The following is a 25,774-nucleotide window of genomic DNA, read 5'->3' on the forward strand; positions in this document are numbered from 1 at the left end:
TGAGACACTGTTCATTGATCGCGCTATAAGTACTTATAAATAATGAATACGCCTGTAATACATATAGCTTACCACTTCACTGCTACGCTAAATCAAATATTTCACAGTCATGCATTTGCTAAAGTTAACATATTCACAAATTCCGCGTCCTGCATGATCTACTTAAAATTTTGTGAAATTGTGAGATATAAAGGTTCAAATGAAGCCATAATCTAGCAGCTGCTAAAGTAAAATCAAGAATTAAAAATAAGATATTATTTATGTCTGTTGACTGCAATCGATTACCTGTTGATCAACCCTTTTTAGGCACAAATGCGTTTCTCATTTAACAGTAAACAGGGTTTCTAAAAGCATCGTAAAGGTAGAGAGAGAGAGAGAGAGAGAGAGAGCGCGAGCGTGCGTGCTCGGTGTGATGCTCGCTCCACCATATGAAGATGACTTGCGGTGCTTTTGGAAATCTCAGTCCATATTATTAGGATGGGTCTCGGCTAAACTCTCCTAGTTTATCCAATCAAATAAGTGAACAAGGTAACATGCAGGCTTCTGTCAAATAGCCCACCGCTCACACATCCACGCGCGCACAAACACACGCGCGTCCCCTTACGCGTGATAGACTAAAAGATCACGTGGTGAACCTTAAAAACGTCTCGGGCCTCTATGACAGCAGCGTCCGTCGTTTCCATTGGTCCCGGAGGCGGACACTTAATGTAAATACGCCGGCGCTAAGTGGGAGTGCCTCGCCATTAGTTTAGCTGTCAGTTGATCTCCGGCGCGCGCGATCTACACTACTTTATGTGATAAAGGCGCGCGCCGGCACGCGGACACTGTGCGCGGACTGCAGCATGCAGAGCCACGCGCTCTAAACCCGCACAGAGCGACTCCACACAGCCGATCACATGCAGCCGGATTCCCAGACTCTAACCAAAACAAGAAGGAAACCACCGAAGAGAGTGACAAAAAAATTGTAAATAAATAAATAAACACATTTCTTAGAGGAGGTTGCTGGCGAGATCTCGACATACAAGACTCAGAGCTTCTTTTCTCTTCAAATAAGGTAAGCCTTAATCATAATCTTCATAATCACATAATTTTATTCTAGTTCGCGTCATATTTCCCCAATTTCCTCGTTAAGATCAATTGATTTATTTAGATGGTTTATTTCTTTTTCAATGCGGTTGTTTTATAGCCCAGTGATAGAAAGCCTAAATGCATTCACGTTGAAACTTGACAGGGAAATAAACGTCAAAGTTTTTTTTTGTTGTTTTTTTTGTTTTGTTTTTTTAAAGAGATATTTTACAGTCTGGATCCAAAAATTGCTGATTTTGAAAAGTATCTTATTGCTGCGAATTTTCGCCGAGCCCTAGCATAATATTAATAACAGCAATAAAACCAGCACAGAAGTTCTCATACTTTTGTGAAGCTCTTTTGCATGGCTCAGAGTATTTTCTAATCTTCCGTGTACTGACGCAGTTGCTCACCTTAGATCAAAATACATTATTCTCACAGTAGCTACATGCTAAAACTACCTTCCAATAGCCAATACAAAAACGACAAAACTATTTTCTTTTTTTATACATAAAAAAACTATAAGAGAACGAATGCAATTTTAATACAGCACAAAGAGTTCATTAAGACTAATTAAGAGGATAATCTCAGTATAAAGATCTTCACCCATATTCTTTTCATTTGAATTAATGAAGCCTAGAAAAGTGCTCATGTGCTGCTGATGAGCCTTGAATATCCCACATAAGTTAACTTGCATAGGTAACGAAAATGTCATAATGTTATGTGCTTAAAAAAAATGTTGCTGTATTTTACTGCAGTATTTTATTTTATCTTTATATTTGTCTATGTATGTATTTTATAATTAGAAGCCAAGTTTCGTCTACGTATTCACTTTTATGTTTTTGTGTCCGTGGCCCTTAAAACTACCCCATGCCTATTAGGCCTATTATTATTATTATTATTATTATTATTATTATTATTATTATTATTATTATTGTAGTAGTAGTAGTAGTAATCGTAATTGTTTCATTTTCATCGTTTGAACAGATATTTGATCTTGAGTCTGCTGTAGATTTAAGGCGGAATGTGTTTCCTCTGTTTTATATATATATATATATATATATAAAATTATTATTATTATTATTTTCTTTTTTTCTAGCTTAATTTTTTAAGCCTTTTATATTAGCCTTTTATGTTTCAAACCTTGCCCTTTTGTAACAAGTGTTTGGTGTCCGCAGATTTCCAGGAATGGAATCTATATCGAGCCAGCTATCAGCCGGAAGAGATTCCACTTGTTCACCAAACTCGAAGCAGGAGTTGCAGTCCTACACCGGCCCCACACTCAAACCCAACCAAGTCAGCGAGACCTCTCTGTACGGAATACCCATCGTCTCCTTGGTCATAGATGGCCAAGAACGACTGTGTCTGGCCCAGATTTCCAACACCCTCTTGAAGAACTATAGCTATAACGAAATCCACAACCGGCGCGTGGCTTTGGGCATCACCTGTGTGCAGTGCACCCCAGTTCAGCTGGAGATCCTGAGGCGCGCAGGCGCTATGCCCATCTCCTCACGGCGCTGCGGAATGATCACCAAGCGTGAAGCAGAGCGCCTCTGCAAATCATTCCTCGGCGAACACAACCCGCCCAAACTGCCCGAAAATTTCGCTTTTGACGTGTCACACGAGTGCGCGTGGGGCTGCCGTGGCAGCTTTATACCGGCCCGGTATAACAGCTCGAGAGCGAAATGCATAAAGTGCTCGTTCTGTAACATGTATTTTTCACCAAACAAATTCATATTTCATTCTCATCGCACGCCCGAGTCCAAATACACGCAACCCGACGCGGCAAACTTCAACTCGTGGAGACGGCACCTAAAGCTGACGGACAAAAACTCTTCGGAAGACGTGATCCACGCTTGGGAGGACGTGAAGGCCATGTTTAACGGAGGCAGCCGGAAGAGGACACTGCCTGGACATGGGTCTGAGAGTTCATCCCCACTGAAATCACAAGGCCCCGTGAGTCGAGCCCAGGGTAGTTCATCTGAGGTGCCCCATAAAACCCTTCGCTGTGAAGACGACAGAGCCACTATGCCCATACCGAGTGGCATCCGCAGTTACCCTGTGATCCCGGTACCTAGCAAGAGTTTTGGGATGCTGCAGAAGATTCCGCCACCCCTCTTCCCCCATCCATACGGCTTCCAGGCATTTGGACTGTGTCAAAAGAAAGACGACGGCGTGGTAGGGGATCAGAACAAAACTAACTTGCCTGGTGTATTCTGGCCAGGCGCGAAGGACAGCGCTTACCCTTCGTTTCCCATGTTTTGGCCAACGGCAAGTGGCCTGCCCATGGCTCCTTACCACCACGCGCCACCGAAACCGCCACCCGAGGTCCTTTGCGCACGGCAGCACGAGTTCGATGCGTCGGAGCCGATTGAGAGGAGCGCCAGCACGCCCAAAGACAACCTGATGGAGAACGAGCGTTGCTCCAGCACGCAGTCCAGCCGCAACGACGAGGACAAATCCGGTGATGAGACCAGACCCACGGAAAGCATGCCAAGAAAACCGAGCTATGTATCGGCCTTCAGGCCTGTCGTTAAAGACACAGAGAGTATAGCAAAGCTGTACGGCAACAGAGGCCCGTATTCGGGAACCAGGCCCGGTTACCTTTCACCTGACTTCCTGAGCGAAAGTTCGAGTTACCGGTCGGGCTCTCCGGACGTGGACGACAGCGCGGAGGACCCGGATGTGGACGTGGAGTCACACAAAGTACAGGAAGATGAAGAATGCCTTCAACTTTCAGTGGACGACCACCACAGCCCACCAGCTCTGTCTTCTCACGTGCAAGGCGATGGAGGGAAAGGTCAAGGAGAGGAAAACAGCCGCACGGTCGCAATGAGTGATCCACACACTACACACTCAAGTGAGACAGAGAAGCAGAACAAACCGCTGCTGGAGAGCAACAAACCCACAACGCGCTATGAAGTGAGTATCAGCCACTGCCTGATCCACAAGCATCTCAACACTTGACCACAAAACCCTCCAAAAATTCATTTGTGTCCGTCTGCACTTATGTAAACACTATAGCAGATCATTTGGCTTTTTTTTCTGCATGAAGCGTATACTAGTTCAAAGTTCATTCAAAAGTCGTTGTAAATGTAAATATTAGGCTAATTCTGTATATTTGACAGTGCAAGTCTATCCATGATACCTCAGCTTTACATTTATATTTAACGCTTATTGTAATGTTAATACGAGGAGAATTGTAATTGCTTCTCAATTTGCAAATGAATTCTAGTCACTTTGGTGAGTTGTCATGATTATTGTTCTTCCATTGTGGATCTTTAATTTGCTCCAAATAGGCCTAGCGCTTATGCAGATTGGGTTTACCATTGTACATTTATTAAAATAGTCTGCTTTTTTTGCAGTCTCAAGAGGGACGCAAGAAAGAGTGAAATGGAAGATAATTGCCACTAATTGCCTGGTTAATTGTTACAGGTGTATACACATGAAAGGATGGCGCCCCTGTATCAGATGAGTGCGCCATGTTTCGGCTCGACAGCCACTTATCAGCGCGAGTCCAGCGGTAAGCTCCACTTTCAGCGTGGCTCATCTCGTCAACGCGTCCTGTACAGTCTCTCACGCTGTACTGAGCTATTTGAATCTACTTTTAACATTTATTTCCCTCAGTTAAAGATGCGCACGAGGAGGAGCCGTCATCCACAGTAGAGGAAATAACGGCACCGAAATCAGTGCACGAGCACAGCAGCGCTCCTGAAGGAGGCCCGAGGGAACCCGGAGGTGAGATTAAGGTTTCGGGTCCGCATGGAGGGGAAAATAACTGAATGTTAAACCATTAAATGTCAAAGATTAGTGTTGATATAATAATAATAATCATCATCATAATAATAAACATTCCAAATATGTTATTTTCTCTGTGTCCAGATATGCGCAGTGAAACAGGCAGAGTGTCACTGATTGAAAAAAACATCGAAACCATGGCGAAAGGTAGGCCTATAATAATAATAATAATAATAATAATAATAATAATTTTGTACGTGGTCCCTAATTGAAATGTGTTTTAAAATTTCATTATCTTTACTGACCCAGTGACCAGTCAGAATCAGGGACATATTTTATTTCATATATAAATTATAAATGTTATCTAGCCTACTAGCAACAACCTGATCATTGTACCAGACAATTTTTATGTTTAAAAAAAAATCCAGTGTATATAATAATATTGTACATTAGTGTGTGTGTGTGTGTGTGTGTGTGTGTGTGTGTGTGTGTGTGTACATTTGTGTTCAATTTTAGAAATTTGTAAACATGAATATTATGGCAAAATTTTACAGACTAAAAATTCAGGCACTATAGACAGGAATAGCTTGATTCATTCATGGAGCTTAATGGGCAAGTCTGAATATTGTACTAAAATGTATGGATAGCCTACTTATTTAACAATTTTTAAAACCTATTTTTAAAAATGCCATTTTATTAATTTTTCATATGAAGTTTGGTACTTATTTATTTTCCCATGGTCATTTCACTTCAAAGACTTTACAAACAGCTCTTAAATAAGTATCTTCAGATGATGAGTGCTGGTGAAATAGCTTTTAAACATTTTCCTTTAACAGAAGAGCTACAAAAACAGCTAGTGGAACAAGTGGAGCTGAGAAAGAAGCTGGAAAGGGAATTCCAAAGTCTGAAAGGTATTTTCCCACAGGCATATAATGTCATTTTTATGACGCAATGCTTTTCTCTTGCTTTTCCCTCCTTTTATAAGTCTCAGTTGTTTCTCCTCATGTTCAGACTGTTTCTGCTCTTTCAACAAGAGACACACTGTAGTACGATTAGATTTTTCTCTAATTATGAATTCCCATTTAGCCAACGATAATATTGTTCATTTCTGTAATATAATGATCACTTCCTATAGACAACTTTCAAGACCAAATGAAAAGGGAGCTGTCGTACCGAGAAGAGATGGTCCAGCAACTGCAGATTGTTCGAGGTGAGGTCCGAATTCCCAAAAAAATATTTTAATGCACAAAATTTCCCCCAAAATATTTAACTGCACATGCACAAAAGTGACAAAGACCTATTAATAAAACTGTATTAATACACAAAAATTATTAATTTCTTTCATTCTTCTTTTCCAGTTTTTGTCATGTAGGCTGGATTTTTTTTATACTGTAAACAACAACAGCTATTCAAATCCAAATCCAATGTTTTGCAAATAAAATCCAAGTTCATTTGGTCAAGTTTACTTAAATGTTTAATTGATTAATTGAATAATAATTGATTCATTACTTTTCCTTATTATATTTAATGTGTATTTACTACAGCACAAGGAATTGAGAGGAATTCAGATGTGTAATCTTAGGGGTGACTTTGTTCCTGATTATCATGTTTTGAATATCCTCCATTTTAGTGTTTAAATAAGAAGGCATTATGGTTTTTTTTTCTTTATTTATTTCAGTTTGTTTAGTATTACAGTGAGGAAGGTATCCAATATGAGGAAAATTCCTAGGTTATGAGTTCTTTTGCTGACCTGTCTCAGTATCAAAAGACTATAAATCTGACTAGCTGAATCTGGAGATGAGTAGATGAGGTAGGATAATTGGCCTTTCATATCTGAGTCATTCTTTGTCTCTCCTGCTCAGACACATTGTGCAGCGAGTTGGACCATGAAAGAAAGTCTCGTTATGCTATTCAACAGAAGTTAAAAGGTAATCAATGATTCTAGCAAGGTAAATAATAAAACCCAAGCTAGGCATACAGAAAATGTCCTGCTTAAGGAAGTGCTTTCGTACAGTTTCTCTACTGTTGCAGACATTTGAACTCGGATCACAGACTTATATTTAGCTTGGAACATTTTGCTTGCATCATATCACAAGATTTTATGAGGAGTGTATTGCTTTATGGTCTACATCCCCTTTGACCCTCTCTCCACTCTCCGTCTCTTACACACGTGCACACGCACACACATACACACGCACACACGCACACACACACACACACACACACACACTGATTGATCTTCATAGACCTTGTTGTTTTAAGCGATCCACACCCTTTTTTCCCAGAAGCTCACGACGCACTCCATCATTTCTCGTGTAAGATGCTGACCCCACGTCATTGCTCTGGGACCTGTACATTCAAGCCTCCTCTACTACCACCGTGATGCCTTCAGCTTGTCCTTCACAAATAAGACTGCCTGAGACAGAGACATTGATATACCAATAAAAACAACATTCACAACCAACAGAATTCCTCAGTTATTGGCCTGCGATGAGCAAATGTGTATGGTAGTATCCTAGTTCTCAAACTGTAATTATTACTAAATAAAAAAAGGCTTATTGTATGGACTGTATCATTTATATAAAATCTAGCTCAATAAGAAACTCTGACACGTTTCACTGAAAACAATATCATCTGTTAAGAAAAAAATTGTAATAGGTGGCTTTGTGCAATGCATATATTATGTAATATATTTTATTTATTGTGATACTCTTTCTGTTGGTGAAATGTTAGGGCACTTTCTTACGTTAGATCCTACACTAATTTATTAATGTATTTTTAACAGTTTTATTTAATCCATGTTGTTCATCAATGTTGTTTGTTCTCATGTGTAAACAATGTAAAATTGATGTAAAGCACTTTAAATAGACAGCACTGACGGCAAAACTGATGACTGAAATGTGTATTAAACTATCTTGTTAAACTATATTGTATAACTGTTGTCTTATTACTCACTGTGAGAATTGTAGCTAGCAATCTTGTAGCAAGAAATGTGTGCTACAGGGCATATTTCAATAGTATGAAAAGGCAAATGAAACATTTTAAGACATGGACATATACATAGAAGGCAAATTTTGATTGGACTACATTCACACACACACAGTTGCAATCAAAATTATTCAACCTCCATTGCAAATCAGGTTTATTGTCAAAATTTACTTTCAGCTGTTTGCAATGAACAAATCAAACAAAAGCAATTGAAATAGTTCAACACAATGAATGCTTCAAGTGGTTTCCACAAATTCAACTGAAAATGCAACTTATAATGACTTTTCCACTTTCAAAATTATTCAACCCCTTCATGCTTGGAATCATTGTCCTGTTGGAAGGTCCAATGACGCCCAAGCTTCAGCTTCCTCACAGATGGCATGATGTTTTCTCCTAGGATTTCCTGATACTTAAATGAATCCATCTTGCCTTCCACATGCTGCAGGTTTCCAGTGCCAGAGGATGCAAAGCAGCCCCAGAGCATCACCGAGCCACCACCATGCTTGACTGTGGACAGAGTGTTCTTTCCTCATTCTTCTTCCTCCAGACATACCGCTGATCCATCGTGCTGAAAAGTTCCAGTTTTGTTTCATCGCTCCACAGAACAAAATCCCAAAACTTCTGTGGCTTATTTATATGATTTTGAACTGACCTTTCTTGTGTTTTTGGGTCAGTAGTGATGTAAGTCTTGGAGTTCTGGCATGGAAATCTTCTGCGTTTAGTATATGCGCCTTACTGTGCTCACTGAAACCTCAGTGACTGTTGACACCAAGTCTCACTGCAGGTCTTCTGCGGTCACTCGAGGGTTTTTCACAACCTACCTTCTCAGAAGTCTGGTTGCAGTCATTGATAGCTCCTTTTTCTGCCCCGTCCAGGTATTTCATACATTTTCTACCCCTAGCCAGTTCAGGTATTTCATATGTTCCAGCTCAAGCACACCTGGTGCAACTAATGAAGCCCTTGATTAGTTGCATCAGGTGTGCTTGAGACAACACCTGTTTAGCATATTTGTGATGTTGTGAGGGATTCTATTCAGGGGGTTGAATAATTTGGAAACTGAAGGTCATTATAACCTGCATTTTTAGTTGAATTTGGGGAAACCACTTGAGGCATTCGTTGTGTTGAACTATTTCAATTGCTTTTGTTTGATTTGTTCATTGCAAACAGCTGAAAGTCTGTAAATTTTGACAATAAACCTGATTTGCAATGGGGGTTGAATAATTTTGATTGCAACTGTACACACATTTTCAGATATTAAAAATTATCGGGTAATAATACATATGGACAATAACCAGTTATGCTCCACAGCCCAAATCATGGGAAAATAATAGTGCTTTTCAATGAAAAAGTATTGCATATATGATGGTCAGATGACTGCATAAAAGCACTACAGCAGAAATCTAATGCATTGAAAGATTCCAGTGCACAATATCACACCCTCCTTCATACTCAGTAGGTTCATCTATTCTGAATTTATCAACATGCAAATACACTAGTGGTCTATATGATAATGCTGTGTCTATATATTGAGGATGTGCAAGGCACAACAGAATTAGTAGATACTAATTGTTATACACTCATTAAACTTACACTGAATGTACTTACATATTACTAAATATATTAGCTTCATATTACTAAATATACTAGCTTCAGTTCTCTTTCTTGCTATATCTGTGTTATTGCACAGGCAATGATCTAGGGACACATAACAGAAGACTAACATGCCTTCCACCCCTTAGTCTGTTTAACAGAGCAGTACAAAAGTAAATATAATTCTCAAGTGATCCTGATGTTCGTATGTAATTCAATTTATGTCTTTCTAACTTATCTGTGCATTTATCTGATTCGGAACAATCATTAATATTCATTTTATTAGCTAAACAAAGAGGATTAATTCGATCTTAAACCTTCAGCATATGAGTTTTCAACCTAGAAAATAGTGATGAAACGTTTGTAATACTTGGTCTTATAGCGCCATCTAATGGACACTCTTTTCCAAACTACATATAATAATACTCAATGCAATGAATGAGTGAAACTAACGCTAGACTAGTTATAGTAAGAAAAAGAGTCCAAATTAAGCTGCTTGGAGTAAGCGTTACAGAGCCATGGTTGTCAAAGTGACAACCCGATGTGTCTGTGATAAAAAGAAAAGGTTATATACAATTTTATATAAAATCTGGAAGTACTGTTAATATGATACAGTGTTTCAGATCTACATGTGAATAAAAAGCTCCAATGGCTTGAATAATTTAATATGCTATAAAATTAAATCTGTACTGTGATCATAAGGAGTTCCTTGGAAATTATTTTACTCTGGAAGGGAAATCTGGCTGCAAAAAAGATTGAGAACCCCTGCTCTAAATACTATTTACAATACATTTCAAACTACACAGTTTCCAGGGTTGGCTCAAATAAGAGTTAAACAGTGAATACTTGCCATAATAATAGTTACACACAAATATAACAAAAATATACATATGATGTACCTTTATTTTTATTTTTTAGCTTTGTGATGTCAGTTCATTACAGACCATGGCATGGATGTTCCTTTCAGTTAAGCATACAGGACTTTGATTTGTTATAAGCTGAAAGGGTACTCATGAAATGAAAAAACAAACAAACAAACAAACAAAAAAAAATCGAACAAGACAAGCATGTTTCCACTGTTTTGACTGAATCCAGTTTTTGGGTTCAAAGCAATGTTGAACCACAAGATTGTGTGAAAAACTGAGTAATGAGACTTATTTATTTATTTATTTATTTATTTATAAACCCATTAGCCTATATTAGACTTACATGCATTCGTTCTATACTTCCTATAATAAAATGAATAATAAATATTGTAAATGCTGAGTAATATTGTGTTGCATATAACAGTTGCCAATGCAGTTTTCAGCTCTTTTTCATACCCTGTAGAACCTTTTAGCAATGAAGTTAGCTCTATCATTTAAAAGACACAATATCTAGAGGGCTATTGCAGCAACTGGCAAGAAAGTAGTGCGTCTTGTTTGCAAGTGATTTCCAAAATCAGATGAGTGTGATAAGGCTGAAAGTGCATGTCACTACTAGAATGATTTTAAGTTTTAATATAATTACAAACTACCTGAAATCCCTGCTGAATAATCCAGCTCAGTCTGGCAGTTACCAGCTAGTAGACTAGTAATAGCCCAGATGAAAAACAAAACAAACAAACAAACAAACAAAAAACTATAGACACCATCACAGAAATTCTAATCATTTCCACTACAAATACATTACAATCACAAACCATCAGCTACCCATTAAAATCATTAGCATTAATAGTCCTTAATGATATCCACTATACATAACATGCCACCAATAGAAGGACAGAAGACAACAAATTACCAGCAGACACCCACAGGTACCATTACAGTTTCCATTAAAAACAATACAATTCCTATTATAACCATTAAAACCATTACAAATGTTATTGTTTTTTTCCCCACCATGGAGTTGGGAAGTTATTACTGACAGAATTGATTAATAATCGTTTGTGAGGTTTCTAATCGCTTTACTATTATATTATTTTCTTAATATTATATTATCTACAATGTAGTATTAGTAGTGGTCATGTCATACTCCAGACTCCTTCATTTCAGCATTCATAGCAGCTTGAACGTTGGCAGCAACTAGCTGTTTCTTCAACAGGGATTATGGTGTTTTTCATTTGGTGTTTCTCTTATTACGTTCTTCGCATCCTCTATTTAATTGGGTGTTTCTCGTATTACTGCACTCCGTTAAATGATCCAGTCTCGTTAGTTCGGCTGCACAGATCTGGCCTATCTGAATACTGATGGTTCGTTTGAAAAACTGGGCGCTAATTTTGAATCGGAGGAACGTTATTAGAAACGCGGCTCGCTCACGTGCCGAGGGCCTACCGCGCATGCGCCAGAGAAACAAGATGGCGGAGAGTGCGGAATTGAAGGTAAAGCGTAGCCAAAAATTTTCTATTGATATCATCTCTAATTGAGGTATTCTTGACTGCTTAGTAGTGTTTGGGTGTATTTTGTTTATATGAGGCGGTGTGCCAAATGTGTCTTAAGCGGTCTAGCTACATCGGCGGCTTTGATGCAGGATGGAGGTACGTTGTTATTGTTGTGATGTTCAGACTTGGTTTTGTCAACTGGGCTGGCTGAAAGCTAACGGAGCTAGTTAGTCCTGTCTGAGCTAGCTAGCTAACAGCTTCCTCTTCAGCTTGCATTAGCGAAACTGGTTGATGGTTAGTTACTTGAATGCTGAAACTCAGCTGAAACATTGCTATACACTTGGCATGTGTTGTAGATTTATCATAAATAATTTTATTGTATATATTGGTCCGCGACGCTGCAGTATCGTTATTGAAACAGTGTGTGGTAATAAGCAGCAGGCTGTAGCTAGCTTAGCTGGTTTAGCTTGGTTACTCGCGCCGCCTGTGTGCGTAGGCTCTGTGGGTCTGCGAGCCGGCTAGCCACTTGTACATTATTAGCTATGTCTGTAGCTCGAAAGGATGGATTAAAGCTAACCACTGGGCTAAAATGTTAAAATATTACAAATTTAGAGAAAACACAAACGCTGAATGTTTTTCCCCCCTTCATGAGTGAACTAGAATACGCGAATGACACTGGACGCGTATTAATGTGGTTCCTGCTGTGATGGATCTAATGCTAATGAAGTGGGCAGCTAGCATTAGCTATCTGGGCTAGCAGCTGTATGTGAAAGTGCTGTGAAAACAAATACTCGCATATATAATGTTTAAACATGTATCTACCTCAAAACAAATCTGTGTTTTTGAACGATGGGATTAAATGTGTTGTGGAAATACGCGTTATTTGCGCCTGTGGTTTGCGGTTAGATTTGAGCTCAGCTTGCTTGGAATATTTTGGTTAAGAAATACTTGAGGGGTTTGGTCTGAACAATTTTATTTTATATCAAAATTTTGAAGGATATTGTACCATGCTTGAAGCGTTTAATTAGCTATAATAACTTTAAAAAAAAAAATCTGTGAGAATAATTTAACCTTCAGTTGGACATGTTGAGCTGCTTATGGTGTGATAGTAAAGGTGATGTGAAGTGCTTGAAAGCATCACATTGAAAGATTATTACTCTAATGCATTATCATTATATACATCGTGAGTTTTACAGTGAAATTTAATTGTTCAATGTTCGATGAATACCAGTGCAACATACTTTTGAAGTATGTTACATTGGACGTAATTGAGAAGTTATTGCTTTATTATCTTTACTCACCCACATGTTGCACACTCTAAATGTCATTAATGCATTATCAGACTCGTGTTTTATTTCTCTTTTTGGACTTTTAATTAGATCTGAAAATTATATCTAATTAGAAAATTCCATCTGCCTGAGATTTTTCAGATCAGTTTTAAAGTGCTGGGGAGGAGGGGATTGTCTGACTGGATGAGAGTATAGGCATTGGTTTAAAGGTGACTTCATATTAAATTCTTATGTGTTTTCTAGAGATATTATATTCATATTCAGGATTGATCTAAAAGTTTCAATTTCACATGGAAGATTGAGAAACTATTTTGATCTCAGTGGTACTGACCTGTTACAAAATATTTACCCTTTTGTCCTGTTAGTTTCAGTTGTTTATAGTAAAGTTTTTCTTTTTTTATTTAAATAAATAAAAAACAAATCCAGATTGCCTTTAGCCATAGACACACATCTGTTGGTGACATAATGTACATTTCTTCAGTAAGAGAATGAGAGACCTCAGGATTGTGACTTTATGAGCAGGGACACAGGAAGTATGGAGCAGTACGATTAAAAGTTCAAATTACAGTGTAGTTTAAAGTGAACAGTACACGATGTCCAGCATGATGGCTTATTTTATTGTTCTTAAATAGGACACAAGTGTTTTTACAGGACTCTGTATTCTGTAGCAGAATATTGCTGTAAAAGCACCGCTCCAAACAAACCATATCCGGTTACACAATCAATAAGTGACTTGTTGTGTATTTTCCGACCGAGCTGCTTTTCATGTTTATTTTGTTTTTATACCCTGAGTGGCCATAACATTGAAGCCCACTGAGAGATGAAGTGAATAACATTGATGATGTTACACTGGCATCTGTCAAGGGGTGGGGTATATTAGACAGCAAGTGAACAGTCAGTTCTTGAAGTTGATGTGTTGGACACAGAAAAAAACGGGGAGTGATTTTGACAAGGGCCAGATCGTGACGGCAAGACGACTGGGACAGAGCATTTCCAAAACAGCAGGTCTTGTATGCAGTGGTGAGTACCTACCAAAAGTACTCCAAGGAAGGACAATCAGTGAAGCGATGCCCAAGGCTCTTTGATGCGTGTGGGGAGTAAAGGCTAGCCCGTCTGGTCCGATCCCACAGAAGAGCTACAAATCGCTGAAAATGTTCATGCTGGCTATAGCCACAGACCGGTCAGAGCACCCATGCTGACCCCGTCCATCGCCGAAAGCACCTACAATGGGCATGTGAGCATTAGAACTGGCCATAGAGCAATGGAAGAAGGTGGCCTGGCCTGACGAATTACGTTTACTTTTACATCATGTGGATGGCCGGGTGCGTGTGCGTCGCTTACTTGGGGAAGAGATGGCAATATGATGCACTATGGGAAGAAGGCAAGTCAGAGGAAGCAGTGTGATGCTCTGGGCAGTGCTCTGCTGGGAAACCTCGGGTCCCGGAATTCACGTGGATGTTACTATCGCCACTTTTCCACTACATGGCACGGCTTGACTAGACTTGACTCGCTTTACTTTTCTGAGCTTGCTTTTCCACTGCAGTTTAGTGCACTTGCCTTCACTTAGGAATATTGTTGTATTATCGAAGCCCTGTACAAATACATGCTCAGGCCGTATTCCAAATGCCTTTCCTATTCACTGAACATGGACCCTATTAAGGATGTAAAATAACAGCATTCTAGACCCTGTGTAGTGCTCGATATGACTAAGTTAGATTCAGCCATGACAGGAGTGACTTCGATAAACACCTGTTTGGAAATCAGTAACACGCGAGATGTAAAAATCTAAGACAAACCTTTGTTGTAATTTTATCTGTAATGAGAGAAATGATACATAGATTTCAATTAATAGAATATTACCATACACAAAGTATGTATTAAATGACACATTTATTCAGGCACAATACAGAACCACTCTGTAATGAGAATTCCCTTCGCCCTCAGTGCATGGCTCACATTTAGTATCGGCTCGGCTCGCTTGGAACCTCGACCGAGGTGGTACTAAAAAAAATACCAGGTACTATCCTCAGTGGGAAGTTCCCAAAAAGCAAGCAGAGTCGAGTTGAGTCGTGGAAAAGTGCCATTAGGTACCACCTACCTAAACATTGTTGCAGACCAAGTACACCCCTTCATGGCAGCATTATCCCTAATGGCAGTGGCCTCTTACAGCAGGATAATATGCCCTGCCACACTGCAGAAATTGTTCATGAATGGTTTGAGGAACTTGACAGTTCAAGAGTGTTGAACTGTTCAGGTGTTGACTTGGTCTCCAAATTCCCCAGATCTCAATCCGATGGAGCATCTGTGGGATGTGTTGGACAGACAAATCCGAACCATGGAGGTGCCAGATACCACATCATACCTTCAAAGGTCTTGTGGAGTCCATGCCTTTACGGGTCAGAGCTGTTTTGGTGGCACAAGGAGGGCCTTCACAATGCTAGGCAGGTGCTTTTAATGTCATGGCTGATTGGTATACAGGTGCATCTCAAAAAATTTGAATATGATAGAAAAGTTCATTTTATTCTAATATTTTGAGGTACTGGATTTTTGCTTTCCATGAGTTGTAAGCTGTAATAATCAAGACTTAAACAAAAAAAAAATCACTTTGTTTAATGAATCTAGAATATATGAAAGTACCACTTTTTGGATTCAATTACGGGAAAAAAATGAACTTTTCCATGATATAAAATTTTTTTTTGGAGATGCACCTGTAGATCTCAGCATGTTCTAATAATGAGCAAAGAGTAGGGCTGCACGATCATGGCCAAAATGATAATCCTCATTATTTATCACGATTATCAATTGATTTTAGTGACAACATATTTTTATTGTACTTTCACATTTATTAAGTTTTCTCTTGCCACAATATAACACACAAGTAGGCATGAGAAAACTTGAGCTGGTCAATTATGACAGAATTTAGGAACATAGTGTGAACCATGACAAATAAATTTACCTTCTGATAAACTAAATTTAATATTTTCAGTTAATTTTACAGACTGTATGCAAAAAAACAACCGTTAACCTGTTCCACCTTGTAAACCGATACAATAAACATCAATGTTCAGTGTTTGAAGTCTGCTCCTCTTAAATATATTAAAGCTACACTGTTAGCCATTTTCCGCTGTCATGGTTCTGGGCTGGAGTCAGTTCTCGATCCGCGCTGTGTATATTGTGTATATATCTGAATAATCTCATATAGGATGTGATTGGGCGAGTTCATTTACCCATCAGGTGGGAAGTGCTTTAGTTTAATGGTGTTCATTAGGGATGCACCGATCAGGATTTTTACAGCCGAAACCGATCCAGATACCAATCTTTTTTGTTTAAGCTTTAATCAGGAGGTCTGTCATAAACAGTTAAATGTAAGATCTTTGCTCATGGTAACTGTTAATTGAGTTAAAATAATAGCAGATACTGTTGAGATACTGTTGGTTAATTGATAAATAAACAAGCATAAAATATTTATTTTTAAATATCTTTAACAATAAATAGTCCTAATTTCAAAAGTAGACTAACACCAAAATAATCCATATTAGGAAAAAGGTTATTAGCTTTCTAAGGAAATGGCTTACTAAGCTTAATGGCAAATTGATATTAAATGAAACCCATAGTAATTAAACATTTTCATTTTTCATTTTATTTATATTTAATGAAGTTATTATAATAGCAGTTTTTTTTATATTAAATGATTTATTTATAACTAAGCACATTTTATGTCTTTGCATTTTAGTAGTTTTATTTTTGTTTATCAGTTTTAGATCGGTTCCCCAGTACAGTGTTGGCATGTCTGCTGATAATATTGTGTTTTGGAGGGATTAAATCAAAGCATGGAAACTGGAGTTGACTTTTCTAGTGATATCTGGCAACCGTGAGTTTAAATGAAGTGAATTAGAGTTAGTGAAGGAGAGCAGCAGTGTACTGTATGTTAACAGACTGAACAGTTGCTACTCTTGTTTATGATTGGTGAGGAATTATTTAATAAATAAGTTTGAATTAACCCCACCTTGTAGCGTTAGCATTATTATTAATTTACTCCGCTTGAAGTCACTGTGTCTACACGAGCAGGTGCAAGTTTGGGAATTTTGCGGGATCGATAAAAGATGGTGGTTTGTGAGATCGGGAAGTTGAGAGAAGCAGATGATGTACAGTGTTACTCTTGTCATCATAATGGCTTCTTTGCAGTATTTCCACACTTGTTCGGTTGACCGAGGTGAAAGGCTATGTGAAAGTAACTGTTGTGCGGTGTAGATGCATTTTGGAGTTGTAGTTTTTATCCCGATTGTATTATACAACTTCGAACAGGTCACTCGCACCGGTGCGAATAAACATTTATTCACAGTCGCACAAAATACTTTTCAGTCACAAATCCGAGTTAAATGGTTGCACTGTAGAGCCCTGAGTTTATCTGCAAAGTTTTTACCTGTTCGGCGTGATGAGGTTTAATGTCCAACAACCTCTGTAGTGCCATTTAACAACATGTTAGTGTCATGAATTCCCCTCGTGCAAAGTACTGGAGCTCGAAGCAAAACTGGCAGCTCGAGCGCAAAAATGCTAACCCTATTTCGGGGTTTTGGCACTACAAAATGACGTCATCCCTGCGCCGCTCTATGGTGATTGGCTGTAAGTGTAGGAAGCGCTTGATTTGATCTGTGGCAGAGTTTTCTATTAGCGGAGGATGAACTTTAAACATTAATATCGCAGTCGATCACGTTCATTTAATCATGGGCAGTCAAAATCGTAATTGCAATCGATATTCGATTAATTGTGCAGCCCTAGCACAGAGTATTTACAAGTGATTAATCGCACTAAAAGTGCAGTAGCAGCAATATGGATGGTCAAGTCTAGATTCAGTGCAGCAGTGTAGTGTGCAGACTACAGTCATTAGTGTTTCCCTCCAATTCAAATACATTTTAACAATGTTTTTCTCTCTGTAATACTTTGTTACATAAATTTGATCACTGACTAATGAAGGAACTTCAGAGGTGAGAGTAAACAATCAGATACTGCAATAAAAAATTGTGTATTTGATCATTTTTCTGTTTTTTTTTTTTTTTTGCAGTGTTTTGGCTCTATCCCCTCACGGTCTTTATGGATAATATTTTAATGTTGTTTTCTTACATATAAGTAGGGCTGCAACTACCGATTTAATTTCATAATCGATTTATTTTAACCATTATTAAAACCATTTATTTAAACCATTATTTTATTGATTAATTGTATGGGGGGGGACTTTTTTAGTAACCCCCCCCCCTTTTTTTATGTTTATAAAATCCACAAATTAGTGTTACAAATACAAACCTGCCCCAAAAACGTAGTTCGAAGTCCAGATTTACTCCCGTAATTTCTCTGTCAGAGTGTACACTATCGGCATGTTCCCGCCCAAAGACAGCCATGAAGAAAGAAGGCGAGTCTTCAGAGAATTCAGGCGCCAAGTCGTGGAAACGCTGTGTGTTTCAGTGCGAAAGCAAAAACCCTTTGTTCAGCCTTACGAAAACGGACAAAATTAGGAATCGGTGGTTACTGTATTTATAACGCTGTTACTGAGCAGTACAACTCGAACGTTTGCTTTTACGGAGGACCGCTTCCTGAACCTGGGCGAGTACAAGGCAGGCTACACACAAAGGCTACTCCTGAAAAGCAGGGCGATTCCCACTTTGCTCGGACAATCTCGCGCTTCTGAATCAGAACCTGTAAGTTTGTTTAATTATTTTATAAAGTATCTGCTATTGACTGTTCAAATGCGGCGTTTTGTGTTGTGGCCCAGTTGTAGACCTCCGCTAACGTGCTAGCTAAAGTTTGCTAAGTTGCCTCAGTTTTATTTAGTGTGTGTTTGTATGTTGGTGGTCTGACAGAGATGTTGATTGTAGCTGCTGTTGTTGTTGTTCAATATGTACTTGTCTAATGTTAGCTAGATCGAACATGCACTGATCAACTTTATTTCATATTAAAGAACTCAAAACATTCTCCATGTACCTTAACAGGAAGTGAGGGCGCTCGCAAGTCACCGGCACATGAGATTTGGGTCTTGTCCCAGGGCTTCCTGGGTGTCGGATAATTGGAGTGTTGGAGTGTTCCCACGCCTGCGCAAATCAGTCCAGATTAATATTTTGACTGGCTCATCTCCTGTTTTATTGGGGAGAAAAAGACCCCTCTTGGCATATTTTTGTGTAACATTTGTGGCATGCCTTAATATAAAGTCTGGCAATGTAATATCGTCATAAAACAGTTATCACCAAATAATCTAATGGTCATATTATAATAGTCACTGAATATCACGGCAGTGTATTATTGTGTAGAGACGATTAAATTGTTATATTGCACAAGCCCAGTACTGACAAAATACTTTATTGACAAACTTATTCTTTTAAGAATTACTACTGGTATACCAGATCAGCCATCATACGGCTCACTACTAGAAGACAGTTTGATGTTGCTTTTGGTGATGATTATAAATTCTCATCACATAGTGACTGAATGCAATGTAGTACAATCGAAAATGGAGTAAATTGTAACCCTAACACCCCTTTATTATACAGCTTCATTCAGGATGCTGTTTTAACCTCATCCATGTGAATAATCTTCATGAAACATCATATTCCAAAGTATTGTCTATGCATCAACTGGATGAATTCCTTATTATTCACCATTACTGCAGAGCAACACACATGCTCATCAGATAAGATAAACTTTATTGATCCCGCACTGGGGAAATTCCCCTGATGAGGGCTGCAACCATTAACTGTCTGAGTAACCGATAATGTCCATTGAGAAAAATGATCAACGGTTTGCCAATTAAGGTTCATTCACACATGCTGCGACTTGTAGTGATGAAGTGATCAGAAACCAGTCACTTACAGCGAGAACAGGTGACTTCCGGTGACATGAGCAACAGCGACGAAGTCTAGAAAAGTTTAACTTTAGGCAAATGTGGAGCGACGTGGTGCAGCGACAACCAATGGGAGTGAAGACAGGAGAGTGCACATTACCTGTAGACTCCTGTGCTTGCTAGAAGAAGGAGCGAGGATCTGAGGCTGATCTGTGTGGCTCCAGCGCCTGGAAACGAGCAGTGCCATACCGGACACACCCAGGAATCATGGAGGCCACAGCTGAGATAAATTGACGCTTGCACTTTTGCTGCACATAGATGGCACACACTGCATCTCCTTCATCTCATAGGCTAAGATGTGTGTGTGTATATATACACTGTAGGCTTGCTGCTGTAGTCGGTGTTCCCGGTGATGCACAGTGTTCGGCCGCACACCGATTACATCACCACTGTCATTTTGCTTTTTTATTGTAATAAAAATCTTTTAGTTCAGTTAGAGAACGGATGCTACAATTAAAAACCAAATACGTCTGCTCAATTCAGCATGACCCGAATGAGTCAGAGTCGCAGCACGGATCAGCACGAGTCCGGTTTCATTTATCATGTAACGAGAGTGAGGCGAGCTGACTGTTTTGTTGTTGTTGTGTTTTTCATTAAGAATAATAATGATCCCACCATTCAAGCAATTGCTGCCCCTGAATTTCCGCAAGAGTGACATGCGCATGGGCATTCATGAGCAAAGCGAAGGGAAAAGAGGAAAAAGTGCCAATGACATCCCGGTGATACCGGTATTACCCGTGATGTAACACATCGATTAACCCTGTCACATCCCTAATATAGTGGTGCATTTTATATACAAACCCTCACCTACTGGCGACTTCATAGTACAGCGACTGTCAACATCACTTTGTGTGAACATACCTTAAGAGTAATGTAAATGCTGATACTTCAGTCCCTGTCATTTGAAGAAATGCAAGTAGTACATTTGGTGAAACTGCAAAACATTTTAAAATGCAGCATTTGGACTTTTAACGTGGCATGTCATGCTTTAAAAACAACAAATCAAAAAGCGTTCATTAGTCACACATCTTAGTTTTTCCAAGTTGAAAGGCAAATTTCAGCAAATTAAAAAGCACAAAGTTCAAGGTATTTTTTCTTGTTTTTTGTAGGACATCTTGAGCTGTGAGCAAGTTCCTGTGTATAATTTGTCACAATCTCCATTCTGAGAAACCAAAGTTCTCTTATGCAAATATAAGCATACATATGCTCCGCCCAGAAGAAACACTTTGTACAACACATAGGAAAAGCCTTCCTGATTTATACTGGCTAGTACAGGGTTTTGTGGACTTCAATTTTGAAAGCATTTGCATATTTAATACCTGTAAAACCATTGACCAAATTATTCTGTCACTCTGAGAACATCTTGCATTAGAAAAGCAATAATCGATATTTGGGTTTAAAAAAAATATACATCCTCCTCCTCCTCCTCCCCCCTTCCCCCTTGACTTCAGGTCAAGTATGCATGTTGTGCCGGCTTGTTTTCTTGTAGAAAGGAAACTAACTTATGAACAATAACATCCCCTTAGAGGTGCTTGCTCCTGTGTAATTGTTTGTCATGCTGTTTCAGTATGTCAGAATGTTGTGACTCACAGTAACCACAAAAAAAACCCCATGCCGAATAAAGAAGTTTTAAATCAGGAACTGAATGTGTAAAGTCTGTAAACAGGTCCTATGTGTTCAAAATTTAGTGTGATCTGGGTTTCTGCATGAATAGATTTTAAATTATGATGTTCAAAATTCAGCATAGTAAACATCAACTAATGCAGCATTTACCGTATCATATGAATCATTAATTGGAAATAAATGGAAGGAGAAGGTGAACTGCCTATATTTAGTAGTCTAACTAGTGTAACCCGTTATTGGCAGTGAACTAATCTGGATGATTTGTATAGCTGCTGTTCGGTCCATTTGACGGATGTCTTTATCCATCCATTTCAGTTAGCACACGTTGTTTTGGGGTTTTCTTGTTTAAATGGCCCGTGCCACTACGTATCAATGGGGCTGGGGTCAGGACTCTTGATTTTGCTGAGCTGCGATAATGTCTTTTGAGTTTTAGGTCACAGGCGCCAGGTGGTAATCTGCAGTAGGGTTTTCGATAAAATCTGGAGTTCACTTGCCATTTAATGGTTGCAAGTCAACAAGGCAACAATGCAGCACTACACCAGTTGTGCCAACAATCTATGGTGTAGCCATAGCATTTACAACTTTTGATCTGTTTTTAAAGCAATTACAAATTAAGCGTTCAGACCAAACATGAATAAAGTTCACCTGGAGGAAAAGCTCATTCACTTGAAGGCAATGAACACAGGACATGAAACACATTTGTTTCAGGTAGTGATTACTTTCACTTCATGACAACTTTATGTAGGGGAGTCAGTAGAAAACAAGGAGGTGGGTCTGTGGTCTCTGGTTGGTAAAAGCGTGTGATGTCTTTCCTTAAACTGTAAGCCTGAGAAACTGCATCTAGTTAGAAGTTTTATTGTTTGTTTTTTTTCCCACCCACAAGCCAGCTCTCCCTTATCATATAATGACTACCAACCAGGGAGGGTGAAGGCTAATATGTGCTTCCTACGAGACACATGAAGCTAGCCCATGCACCTTTAGAAACTGCTAATTCTGTGTCACAGGGCATTAAACATGCTTGCAGGAAAGAGCTGTTTGCCCCATTCTGCATACATGAGCTCACAGACAGACACGGTGGTTTAATGTTGCTGTGACTGACAAGAGAGAGAGCGTGTGCCATCCCTCCCATCCAGGTCGCACAGCCAGTTTTGCTTTATAGACAGCTGCGGCATCATCTGGATGTGAACTCATAATCTGTTGACGACAGACCGAAGGCTTTTTTTCGATTGCACCACTCAGGAGCTTTGTGTGTTTCCATTTTATATGCACTTATTTTAGTTAGTTTGTGTGGTAATGATGGGTCTTTTTATTTTTTTTTAAAAAACAGTGATTCTATACATTGTAATGAAATGCTCTGGAGTAGCAGTTGAGTGCACACAAACTCCAATCTTAATTTATTTTGATGCTTTCCATGAGTGTAGTGCCTCTAGAAATACATGCAGACACGTACACCATGCAATTAGGGCTACATAAAAACCCAAAACAGTTGGGGATATTTATTATCAGTTAAAGTACGGTCACGCATACAGTGCCTTGCAGTGGCAAAGCGACGAGAGACCATTCATTTTCAATGAGAGCTGGTGACTCCACACATGCATTACAGCACAGACAAATTCTATTTCCTTCAGCTTGTAAGAGAGTTGGGGCCAGTGCGCAGGGTCAGCCATGATACAGCACCTCTGGAGCAGCAGTGGCAGCTTGTCGGTGCTGGGGCTTGAACCCCAACCTTCTGAGCACTAGAGATGTAACGGTATGAAAAGTTCATATCACGATTATCTTGACCAAAACTCTCACTAGCTGCGGTTACATGGACAACAATAATCCACTCTTAACCTGATTAAGACCATACTCTAATTAAGAAACTACCATGTAAACAGCAATTTTTACTTACCTTAATCTAATTAAGGTCATACTCGAATTAAGCTAATCTAATTAAGACAGGTGGAGTACTCCTGTTTTAGTCGCATTATGGACGTGTATTACAGACATGTAAACACCTTAATCACATTATGAACGTCGTGTGAGTTTTCACCGCATTTTGCGACAGGACACGATCACACACGGGAGTTTTACGTTTTACGGCGAGCAAGAGAGTTCGGCTGCGTCCCAAACCGCATACTTTCCTTCTATAGGCCTGTAGTGGGGAAAAATACATGCATCTCGGCTACTATATCGACGGTAAGTACCCGGTTTGAGACGCAGCCCACGGCTTCAAGCAGTTGTCTATTAGCACGTACAGCATGACAAATAATTAACTGCACTTAAAGCGTTCGTAAAATAAATAAAAACACCCAAAACTGTATACAGTACCGTAACGAAGACGAACTGTATGTTGATACGTGAAATTCTGGAGGAACGTCGGACGACTTGGCGCGGTGACATAATGACGCGGGTTGTGAATCTAATTATGTTCTAAAACATGTAAAACGGGAACATGACAGGAGTATTCTAAAAGCGACTCATGTAAACACCTTAATCAGAGTAAGGCCAATAATTAGATTACTGCTGTTCATGTAAACGTAGTCACTGTTATCAGTATTATCACAGTATTGTTAAAATGTGCTGAAAATGTACAAAAAGCACTGATGCACACCCTGAAACCATTTTGTATTTGAAAATCAGCAAATAAAATTAGCAGCATAAACATGATAAAGATGGCACTATGTAGCCATGGGAGGTAAAAGTTTCCCCAGTGCAGGTTTTCCCCAGCATCACCGGGTTTGCCTGCTGCATGCCCACTCTGTAAACAAGGGAATAGCGAATGCAATAATGTTGTTGTTGTTGTTGTTGTTGTTGTTGTTGTTGTTATTAGCAACTCTCGCACACATTTTAAGTAATCAAAAATATGTTGGTTGGTTGACTAAATTACATCACATGTTATCACATGGCTCTCTGAAATTCTTGGTTCTGGTTAATCCGTGGTCTGATATTCCTGTTTATGACCGTCGTCAATAGCAACACAGTATAACACAATGCTCATCCTGAAACTCCGGCTTCTTTCATGTCTCACGCTCTCTCCTGTCATACAAACACGACTGGTGCCATCGTGCGTCTGTTATAGTTATCGATTGTATTAAATGAAATCGGAAGACTTCAGTATTTGTATTGGATGATTTGTTTTGTAGACTGCAATGGATTCTAAAATAATAAAGAACAGGTAAAATTTTAAAACATTCATCTCAAATCACTATTAGTGTATTTAGTGGTATGAATGTACATTATCCTTTAAATGTCGCACTTATTTGTTACTGTCTTGTTTGAACTTATTCGTTTGTCTTGGCTCAAAGCCATGCACTTGCTAGGAACTTTTACTTTGCGGAAGCTTGCGTTTATTACAAGTGAGAGAAGAAATTATTTCAACCCAATTTAATATTTTGTGACCAACTATTTACTTTCCCTCATACTTTTCCCTAACTTGTGCATAACTTACCTTGCATTCACTATAAAGTGGTGGACGGCTGTCACGAAGATGATTCAGCAGATTGGACGTGTTGCCCCCATTCGCAGGGTTACCATCTTCTATTAAGTTTCCCTCAGCATTTTTATAGAATGCGAAATATGACCACGCTTCGGATTTGGTCCTCTTGGAAGGTTGAGTGCCGTCACAGCCTTCCGCCATGTTTTCACGCTCAAAATAATGTTGCCCGTTGCGCCTGCGTCGGACTCAGGCTGGGTGTGTGTGGACAGCATTTACCATGAGTTTTACAAATCACTATAATCGTGCATGGTTTTAATGATAATTAAATGTGACATGGTAATACTAACCGTCGGGGATATTTATCATGAAACCGATGACCGTTTCATCCCTACTGAGCAGTAACCCAGAGCCTTAACAGTTGAGCCACCACTGCCTCTTCCCCAATGACCAACAGTGACTGTTGTTGACTAGATGTGGGCATGTCCAGCGACAAGACGAAGTTGAGAAAAGTTTAACTTTAGGCAAATGAGGCAAAGACGATGCCTCATTGTTAATCTTAACAAGCCAAAATGAAACCGTCTGAATGCAACACGCCTTGTTAAACTATGAAATTACTGCACATGTGTTCCAACTATACTAAAAAATATCGAGCTCCTAAAATGAAATGTAAAATGAGGCCATAACATCAACTGTTCAATATATTTGACTCCCCCAAGCAGAAACATTCTGTGCTTTTCGTTTCGGATGTTCATGCATCATTGATGTGCTGCTATGAAAGGCATGTCTGCGTTGCGCATGCTGCGTTGTCATGCTTG

General features: G+C 39.1%; 2 protein-coding genes across 5 annotated transcripts in view; both read left to right on the top strand.

Moving 5' to 3' along the window:
• Positions 1-259: 259 nt before the first annotated feature.
• On the top strand, positions 260-7,691 carry skor1b (SKI family transcriptional corepressor 1b). The gene is made up of 8 exons (XM_053623058.1): positions 260-1,054; positions 2,244-3,987; positions 4,501-4,588; positions 4,693-4,803; positions 4,948-5,010; positions 5,640-5,714; positions 5,939-6,013; positions 7,089-7,691. The coding sequence occupies exons 2-8, from the start codon at positions 2,254-2,256 to the stop codon at positions 7,184-7,186; spliced, it is 2,244 nt and encodes a 747-aa protein (XP_053479033.1). The 5' UTR covers positions 260-1,054; positions 2,244-2,253; the 3' UTR covers positions 7,187-7,691.
• A 4,020-nt stretch (positions 7,692-11,711) lies between these two features.
• pias1b (protein inhibitor of activated STAT, 1b) overlaps positions 11,712-25,774 on the top strand; it is a 38,951-nt gene continuing 24,888 nt past the window's right edge. For 2 of the 4 annotated variants that reach the window (XM_053623059.1, XM_053623064.1), the window contains exon 1: positions 11,712-11,740. In XM_053623059.1, coding sequence (XP_053479034.1) covers positions 11,717-11,740 — 24 coding nt within the window. In that variant the 5' untranslated portion in view covers positions 11,712-11,716. Of the gene's footprint in view, positions 11,741-11,798; positions 11,897-25,774 lie in introns of those variants that run through there. The other 2 variants (XM_053623061.1, XM_053623060.1) reach the window with 2 other exon arrangements.

Source organism: Ictalurus furcatus, chromosome 4 (assembly GCF_023375685.1).
Source record: "Ictalurus furcatus strain D&B chromosome 4, Billie_1.0, whole genome shotgun sequence".
Taxonomy (NCBI): domain Eukaryota; kingdom Metazoa; phylum Chordata; class Actinopteri; order Siluriformes; family Ictaluridae; genus Ictalurus; species Ictalurus furcatus.

Coding starts and splice junctions, on each gene's coding strand:
- skor1b (XM_053623058.1), top strand. CDS start 2,254: ATGGAATCTATATCGAGCCAGCTATCAGCCGGAAGAGATTCCACTTGT. Junction 3,988..4,500: donor AACCCACAACGCGCTATGAA/GTGAGTATCAGC, acceptor TAATTGTTACAG/GTGTATACACATGAAAGGAT. Junction 4,589..4,692: donor TTATCAGCGCGAGTCCAGCG/GTAAGCTCCACT, acceptor TATTTCCCTCAG/TTAAAGATGCGCACGAGGAG.